At 48.0% G+C, this 23,105-nt stretch overlaps 1 protein-coding gene across 5 annotated transcripts; it reads left to right on the top strand.

Moving 5' to 3' along the window:
• Positions 1–15,673: 15,673 nt before the first annotated feature.
• Positions 15,674–22,850, top strand: LOC122381130 (probable tRNA N6-adenosine threonylcarbamoyltransferase, mitochondrial). Of its 5 annotated transcripts, none has more exons than XM_043364977.1 (2): positions 15,674–15,769; positions 21,412–22,850. In XM_043364977.1, exon 2 carries the CDS (start codon positions 21,420–21,422, stop codon positions 22,656–22,658), a length of 1,239 nt encoding a protein of 412 aa, XP_043220912.1. In that variant the 5' UTR covers positions 15,674–15,769; positions 21,412–21,419; the 3' UTR covers positions 22,659–22,850. The 5 variants fall into 5 exon arrangements, with proteins under 5 accessions (XP_043220912.1, XP_043220902.1, XP_043220930.1 ...); XM_043364967.1 differs by having other exon boundaries at positions 21,409–22,850; XM_043364995.1 differs by having other exon boundaries at positions 15,685–15,803; positions 21,409–22,850.
• The last annotated feature ends 255 nt before the right edge of the window (positions 22,851–23,105 follow it).

The raw sequence follows: 23,105 nt of genomic DNA, 5'->3' as shown, positions 1-23,105 counted from the left end.
GGGATGCAGCTACCCCACAAAAATTACCGAGACAATCGCCCAAGCAGCTGCTGAGACATGGAACCCTCAAAATCACTACTTTTGCAAAACAGCTTGAACACCGTGCCACGACGGTCACTGAGATGTATCAAAAGTAGTTAATTACCCCGGCACCGCCTGGGCTATTTCCGTACCCACGACAGCCTGGGGGGTGGGGGGTCGGATCCGACCCCCCCCCCCTGTTATCTCGAGAACCAATGGTCGTATCGAGCCCCGCGAGGCGGCGTTCGAAAGGTCAGCTTCCCAAATCACTCTTAAGATTTTAAGATTGAGGTCTACTTCCGGGTCAAGGTCAGGTCAAAGGTCAAATTCTGGGGTTTTGCATGATTAGGCTTACGGACAGCGGAATCGATAGCTGCTGCTCGAAACTCACCACAAATGACATCAAAGACCTAGTGAAGGTACCATGAGCGTATAGGGGTCGTACTAAGTACGGGTCAAGGTCAGGTCAGGTCACGAAAGGTCACGGTTTTCACTTTCTGCCACATGGGCGTGCGACACATGTTTTATGGCTAATGGCTTATTTTTCACGCCGAATCCGATGGTAATGGTTATATGTGACCCCAAGTCACTGTGCTGGTGATAAGTGTGCATTGAAAGCATAAAAATCGTTTATACCATCCATAACTAAACGAGGGCTAGAAAAAAGTCAATTTTTCAACTTTTTATTTTTGACATAAAAATGCACTTTTCTAGACGAGCTTTGTCCCAGAAATCTAGTGGTGCCATTTGTTGTCACATGCGATGTTCAGAAGTGCCTCTAATTCACGAAAATGCTTATGACGTCACCATGCCCTATGCATGTTGGGACTATTTTTTACAATTTTGGGGTCAAAAATCAAGATAGAAAGTTGAAATTTGGGACATCTAATGTTCTAATAAAGCTCTATAACATATATTCCGGTTTTTTGGAAACTCTCAAAATTTTGGATTTTATTAGCTGTTTTCCAAAAAATATAGTTTTTTGAATTTTTAGGGGTGAACAACGCATCGTATGGAAAATCCGAGATAGCCATTTTAAAGAACTCGTTGAGCTGCGTCTATTCATGTTCCTAATTTGCAATTTGCTTTAAACCTTGATTTTTGGCGATTTTCTAAACATTTACCACTTTTTGACTGAAAACGCCATGTAGTTACATCACTAAAATCGGTATACCGTAAACGGGGTGACTTTGCCATGTTTTCAACTTTCGACGCTTGCATTATTTAAACTTGTTAACGTATTGTGATGACTCTATGTTCAAAACACGGATGAAGATTAGCTCTTTGGGTTTTACTATTATCGTATTTACTATAGTATCTTGCCTAAAAATATACATTTAAAAAAAATTAGTTGTGGCAAAGTTAAACTGAAAAAGGGGTGACTTCGCCACTATGCCAAATAATGGTTTTTTGCCGCTAACAAATATTTCTCAAACATTTTTTTTTTCAGTTGTATGGGGAAGCGCAACCATCCCTAATTGTTTACTGGGAAAAAATAAAGCAATTCGAGTTTTTTTGCTGTTGAATGATGTACAAAAAAGAGAGATGCATTAATTTTATAACGCATTATGCTTGTTGAAAATAATTGACATTTTATAGCAGTGGTCGGCAGGTCCGCCGGGGTCGTGCCCCCTTTTTTGGCGCCAGGCAGTGCCATTACCCCCACCTGCCAGGCCCCATTGGTGATATAAACAAGGTTAGTAAAATTCCATACTTTTCCGCGACTCTGTGGGTACCATATCTGCGAGAAACCATACAGCCCTCCCCCCCCCGCGGTTTCTTGCAAATATCTCAAAAACGTTGAGCGCCACCATTTTGTCACATTTTGTCATACATCTTTTTTTTTGCACATGTTGTGAAAATTTCAGACCAAAGTCACTCAAAGTCAGTTCACCAGATCACGTCAAGTGACCTCACCTCAGTAAATACTGTAACGCCTGTGTAGCTACGCAGAGTGACAGATCTCTTTCAAATTTTCAGGAATTGATAAAGGCAACAGCATGTAGGTACAAAATTTGTATCTCGGAGATTTAATGTCTGTGACCAAAGGTCAGCTCACTTTCACGCCCTCTCTCGTTATCAATGGGTGAGGTCGCAAAGTCAATGGTAGAAATTGACTCGCCTCTTTTGGACGAGTGTCATTCCTAACACTGTGAAGCACTGAATCACAAGTAAACATGACCACTGAACCGGAAAACTACACCCGCAACCCCGCCATGTATGTCCCTGAGGTCATTTCAGGTCGTGAACGGTATCATAGTTTTTCGCTAATAACTTTTGATAACGGCATGCCAGAGCGATGAAAATGCCTTAGATGTGTTTAGCTCGACGACACAGATCACCTGATGTGCAACAAGACCTTCGATGCTTCTCGACGGGAGGAGCACGATGCTGATAAAAGTGCGCTCTTGCAAGTTCTGAGTGAAACGCTATTGAAGAAAAACTAGCAGCAAACAACGTACATTTTATCAGCAAACAACGTACATTTTAGCAGTTTTTGTCTCCTGAAGGCTAAATCGTTATTCTTAGGTTAAATCTGGGGGCGTCATCAGAAAGAACGTTAAGAGAGCGATCGAATGCGTTTTTCCACAGCGCCTCTACCTCTTTCCTTTCCTGAGCTATATATAGGCCAGTTTGTCGAAAATTGTCAAAGGTTGACCTGGAAATGGTTGACCTGGAAATTGGCGAAATTTTACGTTCGATGACCTCTGGTGAGCTGACCTTTGACTTGACCTAAAAATGACCATAGTTTTCCTTCATCATTTCTTACTCTCTTTCAAACGCCGACTACGGCGTTTCGCTAGTGACCCAGGAGCCATGTTAGTAGGGGGTGTTCAACTTCCACCTCCAGCAGGGCGTGGATACCCAGGAGCCCCATCGGAGCGCGGGTTAACCCCCGTACGCATAGGGGTAGCGGGTATTTTTCAGGAATAGATCACGTTAAAAGGGTCGGATCACGAAAAACTGTACCCTCGAGCCGATCATCTTTATCTGTCCTGAAAATAACCCGAATAACCGTTGATTTGTGAGATATTTCTTGAGATCATGGTAGGCCACAAAATCTCACTTCAAGAAGTTACAGCAAGAGCCGATTTACTCGGGACTTGTCATTGACCTCTGAAAGGTCACCAAATGACCAAGAACCTTTAAATTGGGTAGCAGCGGCTGCCTATCTTCATGGGCAGCACGCTCATTTTTCTGCAAAGCTCCAGCTCAGAGGCCGAGATGCTCGGGTCAGGGTGCAATGGACAACTCCTCTCCCTTGCGTTAGTCGGACTGTGAAAACGCCAATAGGCCAGTTAATACATGACAGTTACCTTTGCGCGACTGTGCGGAATGGTGAGCAGCTATGTATACATACATGAAAATTGGCATGCGCCAGCTAATCAGGTCATGTTTTGTTCGTTTGCCCTCGACTAATCTTTGAATCCTGGGGCACAACAGTTGCGATGTCTGTCACATCAAGGGAGCCATTAATTCTAAAAATGATGAGGCTTTCTCAGAGTCCCTCATTACCCCCCGCCGAAGGGCGCCATTACCCCCAAAGGGGGCATGCCCCACCATTTGCCGACCCCTGTTTTATAGTAACTAGAAACTAAAAAATGGTTCAGAATAGATAAATAAGCAAAAATATGATTGTATCGGTACTCTAGGACCTTGCCGCTTTCTTCCAGCGGCATTGAGAGGAACAGAAAGAGGACGTTCTTGCGGCATCTTTCCGGCACCCTTATTATCAGCGTTTTGATCTATAAAATGGTACAGATTTCTTCAGCCAGTCTTACTGGCCAACTCAGGAAATGTAGATGATCTTGGCTGTACCGAACAATTGGGCCCAGCTTCATCCATTTTTATTTTGGTAATTTTTGCTTTTCTATACTAACACTGTGCATTCCTGTGTTAATTCTCAATATATAAACTACTACTTTCTAAAAACCAATTTGGAGATCAAAACGATGATAACTTGAAAAATTATTTTGAATTGCAATGCATCGGATAAGTATTTCATTTTTGCATTGATAACATGGTGGAAAAGTCACCCCATGTGGCCTGCAATTCACTTGGAAAAATCTCCAACAAAAGTTTTAGCTAAACGAAGAATGCCAGTTTTGTTGGATATGCTAACTTCACAGCATTGTCATGATCAACCATACCAAGTTTCAGCATCGCAGTTCGTCTGAAACATGGTTAGATAATAAAAAGTGCTGACCTCTTCAAATTTGACCATTTCAATTACTCCAATAAAATGGAGCCCAGTTAGGTATTTAGTGGTAACTTATCTCTCAGAGTTGGTTATATTGGAAGGCCCATCAATTATCTTTCATGCGTGCATACAAAAGTATTACATTCTTCGTAAAATACCACTGGAGATCTCCCTAAAGGCTTTTTCGAGAAGCATGGCAAAGTCACCCCGCAAGGCAAAGTCACCCTCGTTTACGGTATCTCAAAAAGTTATAAAAAAACTCTTAAAAATTACACAGGAGACGTCAAATTTATAGGGGAGAAGGTATGCCAATTCAAGTTGGTAGCGTGAGCGGTTCATGAGTTATTCAAGAAAAACGGAGGGGGGGGGGTCGGATCCGACCCCCCCCCCCCAGGCGGTCGCGGGTTACGGGGTAGAAGGGATGGGGCTATCCAGCAAAAAAAAAACCGCAGGCCAATCGGTCCAGCGGTTGCTGAGATATAAGTCTCTCAAAAGCGTTACAGGCCGGACCGGGCCGCTCATACTGAGATTTTTCCGTTATATTGAAAAGACCGCTTCGCTCGCTGCGCTCACTCGCTCGTAATTATACAGGTAACATGTGTTGCGGCGTCTTTGTTGTCTTGCCTTTTTCATTCGTTGCAAATTTGAATCTTGAAAACTAGCATTTTTATTTGTCTCGAGTGCGCCAATAAGTGCCTACGAAATTCATACCCTAGTGACGTCATATCAAGGACGTTAAAAAATAAAAATAGGGAATTCAGAGCACTTTTCCTCGTTAACCATAGCGCTTTCACCAGAAATGGGTGTGTCATAAATTCGAGTAAAATATGATTATCATAAAAACAATAACTTTGAAAATTGAGGTCCCAACCCCATTGGCCGGTTACCTTACCTTATCTTGACCACATCAAGTACTTGGATAGGCTCATCTAACAGTACGTTTATGTGTTAACCCTCGCCCTGGCAGGGGGGGGGGGGTCGATGCGACCCCGTAAGGTTTTTCAAAGATAGCGTAAAAACGGCGGCGTGCAGCGCCGCCAAATTTGGCACAGCCTATACATATGACCTAAAAATTTCAGGTCCGGGTGACCTTGGGTCAGGTCACCAGGTCAGAAAAACCGGTACCGTAAAGTGGGGCTATTTGAGACAGTGGGGCTATTTGAGACAGTAAGGTAGTGGTTTAGTAAAATCGCTGTAAAATGAAAACCGTTTGATGTTTTTTTCGTCATTTTTGATTAGGCTGACGTGGAAATGAACAGTGAATGCTCTGAATAACCTTTTTGAAAATTTCGAAAAGTTGTGAAAGAAATTTGGCATAAAATACGAAATACAGAAAAACGCACAATTTAAGTTGCTCGAAAAGGATCCCTACCTGCAGCTTAACGAAGTTGTAGTTTTAACAGCTTTGCCACTGGATCTATCGTTACTATAGTTCACAAGTTTTAATGACCGGATCTCCTTGAAATTACCAAAATCGAAAAAGCTAAATATTTATTCGTTGGTATTCGTTGCTATTCGATGAGATATAAAAAGTGATCACTTTTTATATCTTATCACTTTAATATCTTAATATATATAAGCGATTAATATCTTAATCACTTTTTATATCTTATGGAATAGCAACGAATACCAACGAATAAATATTTGGCTTTTTCGATTTTGGTAATTTCAAGGAGATCCGGTCATTAAAACTTGTGTATTACGCTTGTATTATGCTCCTTGCTCAAGCACTCAACAGATTAAGTTACTAATACCTAAAGTCCATTAAAAAAAAAAGCTCACGGCCCGAAGCACGTTTAAACAAACGATTGATCCCGGTATGAGCTCACGTTGGTGGCGTCCCTGTGACTGACCGTCTGAGTGTTGCTGACGTTGGCGACCCCTCGGGGCACGGCGGCGGCTGCTGGCCCGAGCAGCGGCAGCAGCAGCGGCAGCAGGGGCCAACACGACCGGGGCGCGCGGACAGCCATGCCCCTGCGCTCGCCGCCGTGGCTCCCCTAACCACACCTCGACTAATGTATTAACGCAGGACGAATGGGTGAAGGTCTGCGGCACAGTCTGTGCGACATGAAAAAGCCGTCCTGTGGCGACTGGTCGGACCGGTCCACTCACACGTGCATCGGTCGGGTGAGGAACTCCTCAGAGTGCTGTCTACATATTCCGTCCTCAACCCTTGTGCTGGGGAGGGAGAGGCATAGACCCGGGAACAGGGGGGGGGGGGCAGCGGGGGCGCTTGCCCCCCCCCCCCCAACGTGAGAGCCGAGGGGGCGGCGCCCCCTCAATATTGAGGCAGCGATAAAGGATCGTTCATCCATTTTCCGGACTTCTTTCCTTCTTGTTTCCTTTATCATCTAAACATCAACACATGGCATTTTCCTTGCCATCTGAATGGTTTCTGTTGATACAGTATCGATTTGACAACTTCTGCTATTGTCATCCCGCTTTGGTTTGGGCCTGACCTTGGCCAAAAGTTTGGCAAGCCGGATTTTATCATTTTACTGAACCATTTGAGTCAACTTTGAGAATTACATAACGTACAACGTTGGTAAAATCGTTGTTATAGGCATGACACAGTTTACCCGCTCCGGATGTGAGGGAGGGGTGCGGGGCAATGAGTGCACTGACGTGGCGCCCTCGGAAGGCCGGTATGGGATTCAAGCTCAGCGACACTAAGGGTTTGAGCAGTGTTTTTATATACCTTGGGTTTGAGTGGTGCCTTCGGTTATCGGTAGCGCCCTCAGAATCACCGGAGTAGGGCCCTCAGAGCCGCCGGTAAGGGGCCTTTAGAGGCACTGGTGTGGGGCCGTCATGCAGGTGCCGGTGTGGGCGCTCAGAGATTAGTGTGAGATCAGAGAGAGTCTGATCACAGATCAGAGATAGTGTGATTCTCTCAGAGGCGCCGGTGAGGGTCCTTACTAGTGGTGCCAATTTCATGAAATTTCAATTCCAATTCCGATCCAATTCCAAGAAATTGCCAAGTAAATTTCCAATTTTGTCCAAAGCGGGGGCTATTCCAATTTTTAACGATTTTTGCATTTTTTGCGTACATTTTAAAAGTGTTTAAAAGCGTTTTAAAGGCCTCCGTTTTAAAATTTTAAATTTTAAAGGCCTTGTGTTCCGATTAATTTCCAAAAAAATGTTAAGAATTCCGTCCAAATTCCAAATTGGAATTGGACAAAAATTGGAATTCCAAGAAAAGAAATTCCGATTGGCACCAATAGTCCTTACAGGCTTTGCTGTGGGCCCTCATAGACGCTGGTGTGGAGCCGTTACAGACGGGTGTGGGGCCTTTAGAGCTGCTGACGCGAACCCTCTACAAGGCGGCAGGGGGTTCTCAGTGATGGGCAAGGGGCCCTTAGGCCGGCAGGAGAAGTCCTGTGGGGTCCTTAGAGACCGGCATGGTACTGTCAGACGCCGTTGGGGCCCTCAGAGTCAGTATTCACCGGTGTGGGGCCCTCAAAAGTCACCAGTGGGTGGCCTTTAGATGCGCAGGTGCTGACTGTTGGGTCCTCAGAGCCGCCGATATAGGGCTTAATATAAGGCACTGGTGTAGGCACTCAAAGTTGGGGGTTTGAAACCCTCAGAGACACCGGTGTGGGCCCTCATAGGCGCCGATGAGTGCCCCCACATTTGCCGTTATGGGGCCCTCAGAAAAATAAGTGTGGGACCATCACAGGCGGGAACGGGGAAATGCCCCTAGAACTGGCCCCTCATAGGCCGGTAAGAACTCTCAGAAGCCAATAATGGGCCTTTGGGGACCACCGATGACCGAGGGGCCCTTAAAAGCCGCAATAGGCCCTCAGAAGCCGGCGTGGGGCCCTTATGGAGATCTTAGTGTGGCTAGGGCCCACGAGGCGCTCTAACGAGCCCCATGGGACCCTTATGAGTCGAAATATGGCCATTGTTAACCCTCAGCGCGAGCGGTCAAATGGCGCCGCAGAGCCCCAAGACGTCGCTTCGAACCCGATGGGGGGGGGGGTACGTGTCCCCGTAGACCCCTAGCTACGCCACTGTTTCATAAGCATCATGTCAGGTATTTTAGGTTCGCCCCCCCCAACTTGAAAATCGTTCCCGGGCCCCTGGAGAGAGGGGTGTAAAAATGCCCCTCCTCCTTTAGTTTTTTGAAAATAACTCAGATATTTTCTTAGGCAGACGGCGCTGTAGCTAGCTCTAATCGTTCCCGAGTTATGCGCGAGTTCGTCGAAGATTGCCTAACCCTCGCCCGCACATGGGGGTTGCCACCCACAGATAGTTTTTTTCGTTTAATGCTCAATGCAATCGCTGCGACTTTTTTTTTACAAAACATTCTCCTCGTCGTTGTTTCTTGCTTTCAACGACTGGTCCCCGAGTGATGACTATCCTCACGCAAGATAGGATGAACGGAGCTAGCAATTAAGCCCCCCCCCCCCCAAAAAAAAAACATCGAAAATGTTACAAAACACTTTTTTGAAGGAGATGAATTGAATAGTTTTGGAGCCTCACGAAACATGTTTCAGATGGGTCCGTATCAAACAGATATGACGCGTCACCACATCTGGAACCCGCAGCCTCGGGTTCCAGATGTGTGCATCTTACCCCTTAATTAAGACCCTTAATCGGCCCCCTTAATCGGCCCTTTAAGGAAGGGGCGCGTCAAAAGGGTGCGGCTAAATATTGACCCGAAGAATCGATTGCGACCCTTATTTTGGCGATCAGACGAACCCTGTTTTTTTACGTACCCCTTCCTTTAAGGGCCGATTAAGGGGTAAGGGGTAAGATGCACACATCTGGAACCCGAGGCTGCGGCTAGATATTGACCCGAGGAATCGATTGCGACCCTTAATTGGCCGTTGTACACGGGCAACTTCCGCCGGCAACTCTCAGCAATCGGTTGCTCGGCGACTCTGGGCAACCGATCGCCGGGCAACCGGTGGCAGCATGCGAGCAACTCCTAGCAACACCGATGAATTTGCTTTCACATTGCTGACGTCACAATTACGTCACGCCGAGGAACTGGGCGACTCTCGACAACCGGCATTCCAGAGCCCACCGGCAACCGGACGCAGATGTTGTTTGAGGTTTGTGGCGTTGGATATTAAAGTTTTCTGCGTATTATATATGTATCGATAGACGATATGTATCAATGATAGCTTGCCTGTGCCATCGTTTGCTAGTGATGCCACTATCTTTTTAACGCCAAAACGTGGTATTAAAAGTTAAAACAAACATCAAAGGTTGGAGACTGGAGTAGCATGTGTATGTTGTTTATCTGTGGCATGAGTTGATAATCACTAAAATGATAATTAGTCCAAAGCGATTGTTTTATTGAATGGGTGCTTTCAGGGGTCATACAGCTCCCTTCATGGGCGCGCGCTACGAATATTTGCGCCTACCACTACGAAGAAATGCGAGACGAAATAATGCGACACGAATAAATGCGCCGACGAAGATTTGCGGACGAAAAATTGCGCGACGAAGAAATGCCATACGAAGATTTGCCCTGGAATCTTCAGGCTGGGCCCACTAGCTTGCTGTGAACTCCGACTTATTGAGATCTACTCACTGATATAGGGCTCCGATATTTGGAATGAGATTTAGAACACCAATACAGGCCGGGGCCCAAGTGGTTAATTTTCTTTAAAACATAAGTAAAAATGGTCCACTTTCGTTATATATTATACCCACAGGTCCCCAAGAAAATGGAATTAATGGGGCCCGGGGGGACGGTCCCCCACGGTTTCTTCGGCACTGATCCCCACCAATAAATCAGAATTGAGACCAATATCAAACCTGTCAAAATCCCTTTCAGATATCCTGACTAGTAATCGGCATTGAAAAATCTAAGAGGACGGTATTTTGTAAATATTTTACCTATTTGCTGCTCCATAGCTGCATGCTCGTACAGCAGAAGCGGCCAGCAACACCGCAGCAACAGCCAGAAAGTTCAAAATATTCAACTTCTCGGCGATCGAGAGCAACAGCTCGTCCATTGGTTATAATTATCGTGACGTCACGCTCAGCGATCGTCGGCGATCGTCGGATGTTGCCGACATATTGGGCAATATTTGAACAACCCTGAATAGCATTTGGCAGCACTTTTGCAACCCAGAGCAACAGAAAAGGCTGTCGCCGAGCAACCGATTGCTGTTGCCGAGTTGCCGATTGCTGCAACCGAGTTGCCGACGGGAGTTGCCTGTGTACAACGGCCTTTATTATGGCGATCAGACGAACCCTTTAGGATGTCCATAAAGTTAGCGTCGTATTCGTATTCGGATTCAAATTCGAATAATGCTTTCGCTAAAAATTGACATACAGATAGCCCATGGCACGCTGAGTTCGAAAATGGTGACCTTTTTTCCAAGGTCAAACCGTTTGACCTTGAGAGGTCAAAACACTGCGTACCCTGTAGAATCTTTGTTTATGGTCCCATTTGAAAAAATCGCCCACCAGTGTATTCGTCTCAACGAGAAGCAGTAGCACATTTTTAAAAATCCGAGGTCAAGGTCATAGTTCAAGGTCAAGCACACTTTAAAAGTCGCCGTACCCTATTAAATCTTCATTTTTAGAGATATTGGAAAATTTCGGCCACCACTGCGACAAATTTGTCTCATCGAGAAGCAGTAGCACATTCAAAAAAATCGGAGGTCAAGGACATAGGTCAAGGTCAAGGTCACCTTAAAAGTCGCCGTACCCAATAAATTCTTCATTTTTAGAGATATTGGAAAATTTCGGCCTTCACTGTGTTCGTCTCATCGAGAAACAGTAGCGAATTCAAAAAAATCAGAGGTCAAGGTCATAGGTCAAGGTCAAGGTCACTTTAAAAGTCGCCGTAACCTATAAAATCTTCATTTTTGGAGATATTGGAAAATTTCGGCCGCCACTGTGTTCGTCTCGTCGAGAAGCAGAAGCACATTAAAAAAAAATCCGAGGTCAAGGTCATAGGTCAAGGTCAAGGTCACTTAACGTAAATATTCGGATTCAAATTCGAGTAATGATTTCGCTCAAAATTAGCATAGGTACATATGCCCATGGCACGCTGAGTTCGAAAATGGTGACCTTTTTTCCTAGGTCAAACCTTTTGACCTTGAGAGGTCAAAAAACTGCGCACCCTGTAGAATCTTTGTTTATGGTTCGATTGGAAAAACTCGCCCACCAGTGTGTTCGTCTCATCGAGAAGCAGTAGCACAATAAAACAAAATCAGAGGTCAAGGTCATAGGTCAAGGCCAAGGTCGCTTTAGAAGTCACCTACCCTATAAAATCTTCATTTTTAGAGATATTGGAAAATTTCGGCCGCCACTGTGTTCGTCTCATCGAGAAGCAGTAGCACATCCAAAAAATCTGGGGTCAAGGTCCTAGGTCAAGGTAAAGGTCACTTTAAACGTAATTATTCGGATTCAAATTCGAGTAATGATTTCGTTCAAAATTAGCATACAGATAGCCCATGGCACGCTGAGTTCGAAAATGGTGACCTTTTTTCCTAGGTCAAACCTTTTGACCTTGAGAGGTTAAAACACTGCGTACCCTGTAGAATCTTTGTTTATGGTCCGATTTGAAAAACTCGCCCACCAGTGTGTTCGTCTCATCGAGAAGCAGTAGCACATTAAAAAAATCAGAGGTCAAGGTCATAGGTCAAGGTCAATGTCACTTTAAAAGTCGCCGTACCCTATAAAATCTTCATTTTTGGAGATATTGGAAAATTTCGCCCACCAGTGTGATCGTCTCATCGAGAAGCAGTAGCATATTTGAAAAAATCTGAGATCAAGATCATAAGTCAAGGTCAAGGTCACTTTAAAAGTCGCCTCTCGAAGGAGGGGCGTCGACCCCAGCCAGCAAGTTTGCTCCGGGCCCAAGCAGGCTCAAGTGCGGATTGCCCGATATTTTTAGTCGGGCTAAAGTCGGCTAGGGCAGGCTTGGGCTAAAGTCGGCGTATGACACAAAAACACCGACTAAAGCCCATGCTCTGCCGGAGGTATGCCCGCTCTGCGAGCTCCGGAAAGCCAATCGTCGCTCAAGTATAGTTGAGCGACGATTGGCGTTAGCCCGATTTAAGCCCGAGCAGTGAATCCATTTATATAATGGAAATTATTCTGGGCCCGAGCGGGCTGAACTCCGGCAAGCCCACTCTGTGTGCCCTGTCTATCCCGACTTAAGCCATAGAAGTGAATGGGGTTTATACATTGCAAACTGCTGTGGCTTTGCTCGGGTTCGGCTCGAGTGACGGCTCCTGTTTTCTCAAGTCTCGACTTGACTTCATCTTGCTTTTGCTTCACACTGGATCAAGTTAGCAAGGAGCAGCCATTGCACTTTCAGTAGGTTGTGCGGTTTCAATGCATATTTAAAATTGTTACGGTCACTCATATGCTCTGTTAACCGGTCATCGAGCATTGCGAAAGGAAAGTAGTGGTTGACTTTAATTGAATGTATATTTCAAACGACTACAGACACGTCAAATGGAACACAAATACATGAAACAGTGAACTGCATACTGAAGCAATACATAATATGGCATGAGTCATGAAAAAGCGCCATCAAAACTATAAAACAATCACAAGGCCCGCTAGCCTCCCTCCCCGTTCATAATAGGTACTTGGTAGTTGGTTGAACACAACCGAAAGCATAAAGTAAGGACAGCAAGTAATCGCTCATAAGACAAAGTAATTAGCAAACAATCGTTTGTAAGGAACTCTGGTGAATTGGAGCTTTGGAGGCGTCTGGCTCCTCCACACACACACACATCTGAAGTAGGTGGTCGGCCAGCTTTCGGCGCAGTTTCCGTATATGTAGGTATAGGTACCTACTTAAATTATAAGCCGGCAGTTTCCGCTAAACCACTGGGCGAGGGCGACTGCGGCGTGACGGCGTCCACCCGGTCCTGGTTTGTATAACTATTCCATTTTTTGGAACCATCTGCTCTAATGGTAGGGTAGACCGGGGCAAGTCGCCCCGCCGAGGTAAAACGCCTCACCGATGTTTCTCGGAACTGGCAGGGTTCTGGGGAAACATCATCTCTTCTATAAAACGTGCACTATATGATCATTATATGAGCAGACTGGAAAGAAATTGTGATGACTCTTTCGGGAGATATAGCCAAAAATGTGTTTTTTGAGTGATTTTTATGTTTTGTTGTCAGATTATGTATCATGGCGTTCTTTTATGGTCCACATTAGGTTAACGACTTTTATGTATTTTGAACAACTATTGTCTAACGCTTATCATGCCGGGTTGGTTCGTGTTAAATTATGTCTTGCTGGAGTGCAAGGCGTTGTTCTCTGACCGAACTACGTGATGGGGTAAAACGCCCCAGTAGGTCGCGGGGCAAAAAGCCCCTGGGGCGTTTTACCTCATGTGTTGTTCGGGCTACCCACTTTCTTATGTTCGGTAGCAGGCGAACAGTAAGTTTCTATGCCTTTATGTGTATTTTTCTCAGCAACTGGATGGCAAAGGAAGTATTTTGTTAACATTTGCATTGCAATAATTTATTATTTGGTCTTATGAGGTAGATGAAAAACCTGCTCATACAATAGTGTCATACCTGAGCACCTGACAGGATGGAATGTGCTAACTTCAGTGCCGTGCCTCCAGAGGTCTAACGGACCTCTCACATAAGATTTAGCCAACTACCATGTTAAATCTTTAATCTAAAGTATGGGGCTACTTGCCCCAGGCCGTGGGGCGTTTTGCCCTGGGGTTGGGGCAAAATGCCCCATTTGCAGTTGTTTCACAAATCACTTCCTAGCTTGGAGTCTGATCATAAGTGAATCAATTTGAGGGGTGCAATTTAAAGTAAAATGTCCAAAGAACGCATTGAGCACAAATTTGGCCTTCCAGGTGATGTGGGACAAAATTTATGTAGCAAAATAAATTATCTGGGGCGTCTTGCCCCAGGCTACCCTACGTACCTGAAAAAGAGATTAATTGGTTTAATTTACATTGCATGTTGGCTTGAAAAATAACTGTTGCATTAATACTGTAACAGCACTTCTCATTGATCCGTATAAAATGTTCATTCGATTTTAAACGCGGACAGAGAATGAGCGTGCTCGGTGATAAGTAGATAAATATTTGTGTTTTGTATTTCATTTTCCTGATTCAGAAGTGCTGGTATTTCACAAAGATATAAAGGCACGGAATGCAGCTTTTCTGAGCGAGGGTATAAGTCGCCAGGCTGAACAGCTATTCAGCTTCATGTTTGATGGCGTTAAACTCAGTCAAAATCATGACGTTTACATACGATCAAGCGCACCATTCAATACCTACACTAACCTACCGTAAAGCTCCATGCCAGTCCACTTGATAAGAGCAGTGAGCACTTTCCCTTCTTCGCGCTGTCACACGCGCCCAAACATCAACCACCAAATGCCCCAACACCACAAGTATGGCTAAGCTCCGGCTTTACTCCAGTTAGCCGAAGGACACAGTCAGAGCTGACTGTGTCCTTCGGCTAACTGGAGTAAAGCTCTTGCTCAGCCCGCGCTCCGCCCAAGTTAAGCCTGTTTTGGATGCGCGGGCAGATGTCGGGCTGAGCTACTGCTATCCGCACGTGGGCATAGCTGCGGCATGCCCCAGCTCAGCCCTAGTAAAAAGTACATTGGTAATTGGTTTTGATCAAAGTGGGCAAACCCAAGCTAAGCCCAAGCTGCCCGACGTTTGCCACAGTTCAGCCCAAGCAAAATGCTGGCTGGGGGGGGGGGGGGGGGCGTCGCGCCCCTTCGACGGGCCGATTTAGGGATGAAGGAGGGACTTTAAATCCCTGAGAGGCTTTTAAAGCGATTCTGAATCCGACGCTGTAGGTATTCGTTGTTGCTGCTGACGCTAACTTTACGGACCGGGACATTCATTGGAGGTGCTGACGGACATCTTCACTTCTAGGACTTCACGGACATCCATGCATAAAGGCCTGGCTGCACTATGCGTTTTCTGCGTGCGTTTTTTGCGAGTTTGCGTGATTTGCCGGCGTAATATCGTTCTAGAAAGAAACAACATTACGTTTTTGTTATATGTTTTGCATATAAACTTTTAATGAATGTTAAAGTTTTAATTATCTTTAAGTAAATATTGAAGAAGTTATATTAGTAATAACTTTTTTCTAGAAAGATATTACGCAAATCACGCAACACGCAAAAAATGCACGCAGAAAACGCATAGTGTATACCTCTACCTAAGCCAGGCCTTTAGCAAAATCCAATGTTGCAAGTGCGTGGTTGCTGCAACGTCAATATACCCTGGCTGCAACGTACCAAGAAAACGTTTTCACGACGTATTGGCACCATTTGGCACAACTTCCTGTTTTCAAGATATGGTAAATCGTGGGTAAATCATTAGCTTTTTAGTTTTTATGGTAAGGAATATTTACTACTGCGCAGGAAATTTCGAAAGTAAATACTTCAATAAGCACTGGGATATGGAAGCAAAATAAGTCGACTTTGCTGGCGCTCGAACTGCAATCCACCTTTCACCGCGGTTCGCATAGGTCAAACGGTTTATATCAGGTTTATATAGCCTTGGGTCAAACTATAACATTGAACCTATGGTAAATGATAAACCTTAGGACCAGCTCATTTTCAAAGGTAAATTTTAAACATTCTTCCATTTTTTGACAAGGTAACTGACTGGGTGCTGACAGAAAAACTATTTATTAGCCAGCACAACAAATACTGATGGTTTTGAATTTTGATCAGGGTTTATGAAGAATTCTTAACTGTCTGTCTTGAGCTATGCCGGATGTAGAATAAGCAATAAGGAATAGACCAAGGGTTCATGGTGATCTGTTGTAATTTAAGCTATGCTGGCCAGTTTTTCAATGCTTAGATTAGATTGAAAGACACATGACATGGACAATGACATAGATAAAGGGAAAATTGTTCCCTTGTTATGTGAAGGAGTCTTGAATATGCTTAAATGCTAGTTTGAGAGATATTGTAACAAATAGTAAGAAAATTAACCTCACTCTTATTCTACCTAAAAGTAAATTCCGGATTCAAAATAAAACAAACTTTTTGAGAAGCTTTTGGCATTGAGCCATCATCAGAGAGCTGATGATCAGAGAGCTGATGATGGCGCAATGCCGAAAGCTCATGGGCGGCGCCACCGTGGGGTACGTGGGGTACTAGTACCCAGTGACGTACCCAAGGGGGGGGCCACGGGGCCCTTCAGGCCCCGGTATATTTTTTTCAAACACTGGATAAAACGTCTTTTACTAGGGAGAAAAATGATATCGAAGTTTCATTTATGTGCCCCTGGTTACCCGAGGGGCCCCTGATGACCCGATGGGCCCCTGCAGTCATCCGAGGGCACCCGGTTTCCTGGCCCCTGGTCGCCTAGGGGCCCCTGGTAGCCGGGGTCTGGTCGCATGGGGGCCCTGATTGCCTGGGGTCCCTAGTCGCCTAGGGGGCCCTGGTAGCCGGGGGCCTGGTCGCATGGGGCCCCTGGCCCTGATCGCCTGGGGCCCCTAGTCGCCAAGGGGGCCCCTGGTAGCGGGGCCTGGTCGCATGGGGGCCCCTGGTTGCCTGGGACCTCTGAGGGCCCCTGGTTGCCTGGGGGCCCCTGGTCGCCTGGGCGGCCGGGGGGCCCCGGGTGACCTAAGGGCCCCTTCGGAAGCAGGTGGCCCCCTCCTGGGCGAAATCCTGGGTACGTGCCTGCTAGTACCCCACAGTCATTTGACTGTGGGGTACTGCATATACCCAGTACCCCACAGTCAGGAGCCCAATCTGAACTTTTTCAAGACTTTTTGGTAGTCGTGCAATGGCCCTCTAAAACCGTTAAATAGGTTCTAGCAGTGATCAAATAACTATTGCCGACAGAGGGCCAATGCTGAAAAATTTAACAGGCGGCTGTTACAGGCCCCTACTGATCGGTGGGGCGCTTTTAAGGCCTGTCCTGTCGTGTATTCAGAGGGCTTTTATGTAGCTTAGAGGGGCCCCTGTCAAGCGATTAGGGACCCTTATAATGTGCTCAGAGGGCCCCGTCAAGGAATCAGGGACCCCTTCATGAGTTTAGAGGGCCCTCTCGTGTACGCAGGGCTTTTCTGTAACTCATAGGGCCCTCGTCAAGCGTACAGAGGCCCTTTAAGCGCTGGGGCCCTTCTGTCGCTCAGAGAGGCCAGCCAGACGTTCAGGGGGCCCTTTAAATGCTCAGAGAGTTTTCATGTAGCTCAGAGGGCACCGTCACGCGCGATTAGGGGCCTCTTCTTGTGCTTAGAGGGCCCTGCTGTGTACTCAAAGGGCCTTTATGTACCTTAGAGGACCCCGTCAAGCAAGCAGGGCCTTTATCATGTGCTCGGAGGGCCCTCACCAAGGAATTAGGGGCCCCTTCATGCGTTAAAAGGGCCCTCTCTTGTACTCAGGGCTTTTCTGTAGCTCATAGGACCCTCGTCAGGCGTTCAGGGGCCCTCTAAGCGCTGGGGGCCGTTTTGTCGCTCAGAGAGCCCAGTCAGGCGCTCAGGGACCCTTTATATGCTCAGAGAGCTTTCTTGTAGCTCAGAGGGCCCGTTACGTGCGATTAGGGGCCTCCTCATGCGCTTAGAGGGCCCTGTCGTGTACTCATATGGCCTTTCTATGGCTTAGAGGGCCCCGTCAAACATTCAGGGACCCCTGCATGCGGACAGAGGGCCCCGTCGTGTACGTGGAGGGTTTTCTGTAGCTCATAGGGGCGGCCCCCTCAAACGTTCAGGGGCCCTTTATGCGTTTAGAGTGCCCTTCTGTCACTTAGAGAGCCCTACCAAACTTTCAAGGGTCCTTTATATGATCAGATAGCTTTTATGTAGCTCAGAGGGCCCCATCACGCGATCAGGGGCCCTTCATGCGCTCAGAGGGCCCTGTCGTGTACTCAGAGAGCCTTTATGTAGCTTAAAGGGCCCCCGTCAAGCAATCAGGGACCCTAATTATGTGCTCAGAGTGTGCCCATCAAGGAAGTAGGGGCCCCTTCATGCGTTTAGAGGGCTCTCTCGTGTGCTCAGAGCTTTTCTGTCGCTCAGAGGGCCCTGCCAGGCATTCAGGGGCCCTTTACATGCTCAGAGAGTCTTCTTTAAGATATGATGGCCCCGTCACGCGCAACCAGGAGCCTCTTCATTTGCTTAGAGGGCTCTGTCGCGTACTCATATGGCCTTTTCTGGCTTAGAGGGCCCCGTCAAGCAATCAGGGGCCCCCGTCAAGCGATCAGGGGCCCGTCAAGTGATCAGAGGGCCCCTTCATGCACTTAGGGGACTCTGTCGTTTACTCAGGGCCATTCTGTAGCTCAGAGGGGCCCCGTCGAGCGTTCTGTATGCGTTCAGAGGGCCCTCATAAAGAGAGGGCTCTCAGGGGCCTAATCATGCGCTCAGAGGGCCTTGTGTATTCACACGGCCCTTCTGTAGCTCAGAGGACCCCGTCAAGTGTTCAGGGGGCCCCTTCATGTGCTCAGAGGCTCTTTCTGTAGCTAAGAGTAAAGCGTTCAGACTCCGGGCCAGGAAAAGCGACCCGACTCTGCAGTCGGCTCCATCCTCTATCCCCAAAAAGATTATGTAACACTAACACTTGTCCCGTTCTAAAAGCACAATTTCTTACCAAAAATAATGGATTTCAAATTGTGCATGGTAATTACCTGGAAATTGTGTCTTAATCAACCGTCGCCGGCTGAGGGGCCGGCGGGGCCTAAGTTTTTTTTTCGCGATAGCTCCAAACACGCCGGCGATAGAGAGCTGAAACTTGGCATACCTGACCTTTGATTCAAGCCGGATCTTTTGACACCAATCGCACTTTCGGGTCAGGTCAGGTCACTGACTGATGACGTCATAAGTGAACCTCTGCAGTCTGCACGGTCTTTAGATGTCGCAACTTCGCAATGCCCTCACTGCCAGAGGAGATGTCACAGGGAAATGAAACTTGCAGGATCTAGTATCCATTATGAGTCTCACAACTTGTACTCGTATATCTCGGATTTTTCCTAAAGATCATATGAGGTCAGGTTATTTTCGTGACCTCACTATTTAAAGTGAATGGGGAAAAATGAAAACTAAAACTGCTATTCTGGCGCCGGGAACGATCTCCTTCTATCTCAGGCATAATTTCATGCACTTATTGTAAGGTTTCATGCGTTACTTTTGCAATGTTGACCTTGCTGACGTCATTTATGAAGTCATTAAGGTCATAATTTGTCTTCAATAACTCCCGATCAAATTGAGCTAGCGAGTCGGGAAAGCCACCAATAGACTCAGGAAGACCTGCTGAATCGAATGATATGCGACATGACCTCCTTCGATAAGTTGGTGACCTGGGGTCGCTGACCTGACCGTGACCCGAGGCAACACCCTAGGCTGACCTCACTCAAACAAAAAGTATATGATTCGACGCGCCGGAGCGACGGCGACACGATGCTGCCAAAATCGCGGCTCTGCGGCCGTTTTTTTGCGAAGCTATTCATCAAAAACGGAACCCCACCTTGGGGCACTTGACCTGATCTCAGAGGTCACCGGTTGATCTAGGACCTTAAAATCGGGTATCAATCTCTGAATCTTGTAACGGCACACACGCTCGTTTTTTCCGCGACGCGCTAGCTCCACCAGGGGCGAAACGCCGAGGGGGTCGTTATTGCCCCCCCCCCCCCTCGGTCGGCGCGTATGTAGAAAACCAATAGGTCCGGCGAGGGATATACACTATACAGTAAGCAGTGCACAGTGTTAGCTGCATACAGTAGCACCCCGTAGTTAAAAAGTAGTAGAAACTCGTCCATATTCCGTAATATGAACAATAATTGGCAGGCTGGCAATTTATCAAAGCATCTTTGTCGTGACGAAAGGAAGACATTTCAAATAGATGGTAATTTGGCAAATAACGCTGGTTATCTTTGTTGGTAGGTAATAGGTATGCAATACTGCATTAAGTGTTTTTAGTCTTTTGGCGAGGCAAGCCGGTCCCGTAAGCTCAGTTGGAAGAGCGTTGAATTCCACGTGGTGAGAGCACGCGTTCCCGGTTATAGCAGTCCGGGTTCGAAGCGCGACGGGCGCTTGACGTTTATGGGCCTCCTGACAGGTATGGTTGCGGTTGGTGGCAGGCCGTAGCCAGGCAAAGTCAGTGAGGGGACCGGCCGTGCGCGCGCACAGGCCAGGCGCAGGCAAAGTCAGTGAGGGGACCGGCCGTGCGCGGCTATGTGCGCACATTAAACTTTGGACTCTAAATTCTGCCATAGAACTGGAATTTGACGATCGGAGGGTAGAGGGCAGGGTCACTGCAACAAACTTCGCTTAGCGGTGGCTCTGTCCTTGTGAATCCTTCCCATCAAAAGGTTCGGACTAAATTTATAAAAAGAAAAAAGAAAAGCATCCAGGTTCTATCATCTTTCACTGTCGACTATTAGATTGCTATTGCAAGTGCCTTTAACCCACGCCGTGCTGGTGGTCGAGCTGAACACATCTGACGTGTTTTCACCGCTCTAGCACGTCTCTATCAAAAGTTATGGCCACAAAACTACTGGTGACCGTTCATGACCTGAGATGACCTCAGGGGCATACAGAGGGGTCACAGGTGCAGTTTTCCGATTCAGTGTGTATATGTAAACATAACACACTGAATCGGAAAACTGCACCTGTGACAAAACGCTCTCTAACATCGGTTCATACGTAAACGTATGAACCGATGTTTGAGAGCGTTTTGAACGACATTCGTCCAAAAGAGGCGCATTTCAATTTTCTCCCATTGACTTATGGTCACTTGACGTGACCTGGTGACCTGACCTTGAAGACCCGGGTCTGAGATTTTCACATGTGCGGAGAAGATGTATGAACAGGTGTACCAAAAACGGCGGCGCTGGGCGCCGCCATTTTTTAAATATTTGCAAAAAAACTGACCGGGGGGGGGGGGGGGCGTAAAAACTGCCCCCCCCCTACCCAGCACAGCGCGGGTTACGCCATGATAAATGTATGGGCCCTTTTCACCGCGCAAGGGCCCTTTTCACGCATGGGCTCCTTTCACTATGCATGGGCCCTTTTCACCCTAGTACCCCACAGTCAAAAATTCGTGGCGCCGCCCCTGCGAAAGCTTCTCAAAAAGTTTGTTTTATTTCAAATCCAGAATTGACTTTCAGGTAGAATGAGAGTGAGCTTAATTTTCTTACTATTTGATATGTGAAGGATGTCAACCCGAGCATAACACCAAAAAAAAACATTTGTCGGTATGGCCAGGCCTAACCATTACCAGATATGATTATGATTGCCACGTCTTCTCTTGCCTTCCAGCAGCACTCAGCATGGTGCCTGGCATTGTGCCCTGGCGTGCGGCGCTGCGCTCCCGCCACCTGCGCCGACGGCTGTGTACCGCCGTCCGCCGGCCGCTCGTGCTCGGCATTGAGACCAGCTGTGACGACACCGGGTGCGCGGTGGTGGACGGCGCCGGCCGCGTGCTCAGCGACGTGGTGCACTCTCAGCTGCAGGTGCACCTGGACCACGGCGGCATCATCCCGCCCATAGCGCGCGACCTGCACGCGCAGAACATCGGCGCCGCCGCCGAGCGGGCGCTGCGAGACGCCGGCGTGTCGCTGACCGAGCTGGACGCCGTGGCGGTGACGGTGCGGCCGGGCCTGTCGCTCTCGCTGCTGGTCGGCCTGCGGCACGCGCGGCTGCTGGCGCGCCAAGCCAGCCTGCCGCTCATCCCCGTCCACCACATGCGCGCGCACGCTCTGACCGTGCGCATGGCGGCGCCGGAGGTGGCGTTTCCGTTTCTGACGCTGCTCATCTCGGGCGGCCATTGTCTGCTGGCGGTGGCGCAGGCGCCCGACCGGTTCCTGCTGCTCGGCGCCAGCAGGGACGACGCGCCCGGCGAGGCGCTCGACAAGGCGGCGCGCCGGCTCAAGCTGCGCAACCTGCCCGAGTGCGCCACACTGGCCGGCGGCCGGGCCGTGGAGCTGCTGGCGGCGCGCGGCGACCCGCACGCCTTCGAGTTCCCGCTGCCGCTGTCGCAGTACCGCGACTGCTCGTTCAGCTTCGCCGGCCTCAAGTTCACGGCGCAGAAGCTGGCGGCCTCCGAGGAGCAGCGCCACGGCGTGGTAGCGTCGGGCGTGGTACCGACAGCGGCCGACCTGTGCGCCTCGCTGCAGCACGCCGTGGCGCGCCACCTGTGCCACCGCACACAGCGCGCCATGGACTACTGCCAGGCGCGCGGCCTGCTGCCCGACGGCGCGCGCCGGCTGGTCGTTTCCGGCGGAGTCGCCTGCAACGGCTATATCACCTCCTGTCTGCGCCGCGTGGGCGAGGCGCTGGGCTTTGAGGTGCACGTGCCGCCGCCGCGCCTGTGCACAGACAACGGCGTGATGATCGCCTGGAAGGGCGTGGAGCTGCTGCGCGTGGGGCGCGGCGGCACGCACGACCTCGACTCGGTGGACATTGAAGCGCGCAGTCCGATCGGAACGGACGTGTCCCAGGACGTGGCCGACATGTCGCTCAAGTGTAAGTGGGTAAAACTGACGGGCCCAGCCGCTCAGCCACAGTGAAGGTAAATATCACCGGCTAGTCAGCACAGTTGTTCAGGTCTAGTGTGACGTTACGTGACGTGGTTAGGGAACGGTGACGTGTGGCCCTTCGTTGATAGATATTAAAACGGTGTTTATCGTGACATACATACTACGGAACACGAGATAAACAACACGTGCAATAAATGTAATGCCACTGAGCTATTACCGCTCGATTGCCTTCTGTGAATGGCATTGGCTCCCGGCAATAACTTATATTTTTACACGATATTCTCGTTGCTTAAGAAACAGTTGCAGAACTTTTAACCTCGATCGTTGAGGAAGCATTATTAGCTTGAGCATTTCTGCGTGCTATTTATACACCGCAGGCTGCTTGAAAATTAGACAAACACTATTCGTTAGAATTGTGTTATTCTATTGGAAAACAACCGGAGCAGTTCGCTGAAGGACTGCTCCTGGTAGCGGCGG

This window comes from Amphibalanus amphitrite, unplaced genomic scaffold, assembly GCF_019059575.1.
Source record: "Amphibalanus amphitrite isolate SeventyFive unplaced genomic scaffold, NRLGWU_Aamphi_draft 000010F_arrow, whole genome shotgun sequence".
Classification (NCBI taxonomy): Eukaryota; Metazoa; Arthropoda; class Thecostraca; order Balanomorpha; family Balanidae; genus Amphibalanus; species Amphibalanus amphitrite.
Note: the sequence above shows the minus strand (reverse complement) of the source record. Positions and strands in the feature narration are given on the sequence as shown.

Coding starts and splice junctions, on each gene's coding strand:
- LOC122381130 (XM_043364977.1), top strand. CDS start 21,420: ATGGTGCCTGGCATTGTGCCCTGGCGTGCGGCGCTGCGCTCCCGCCAC.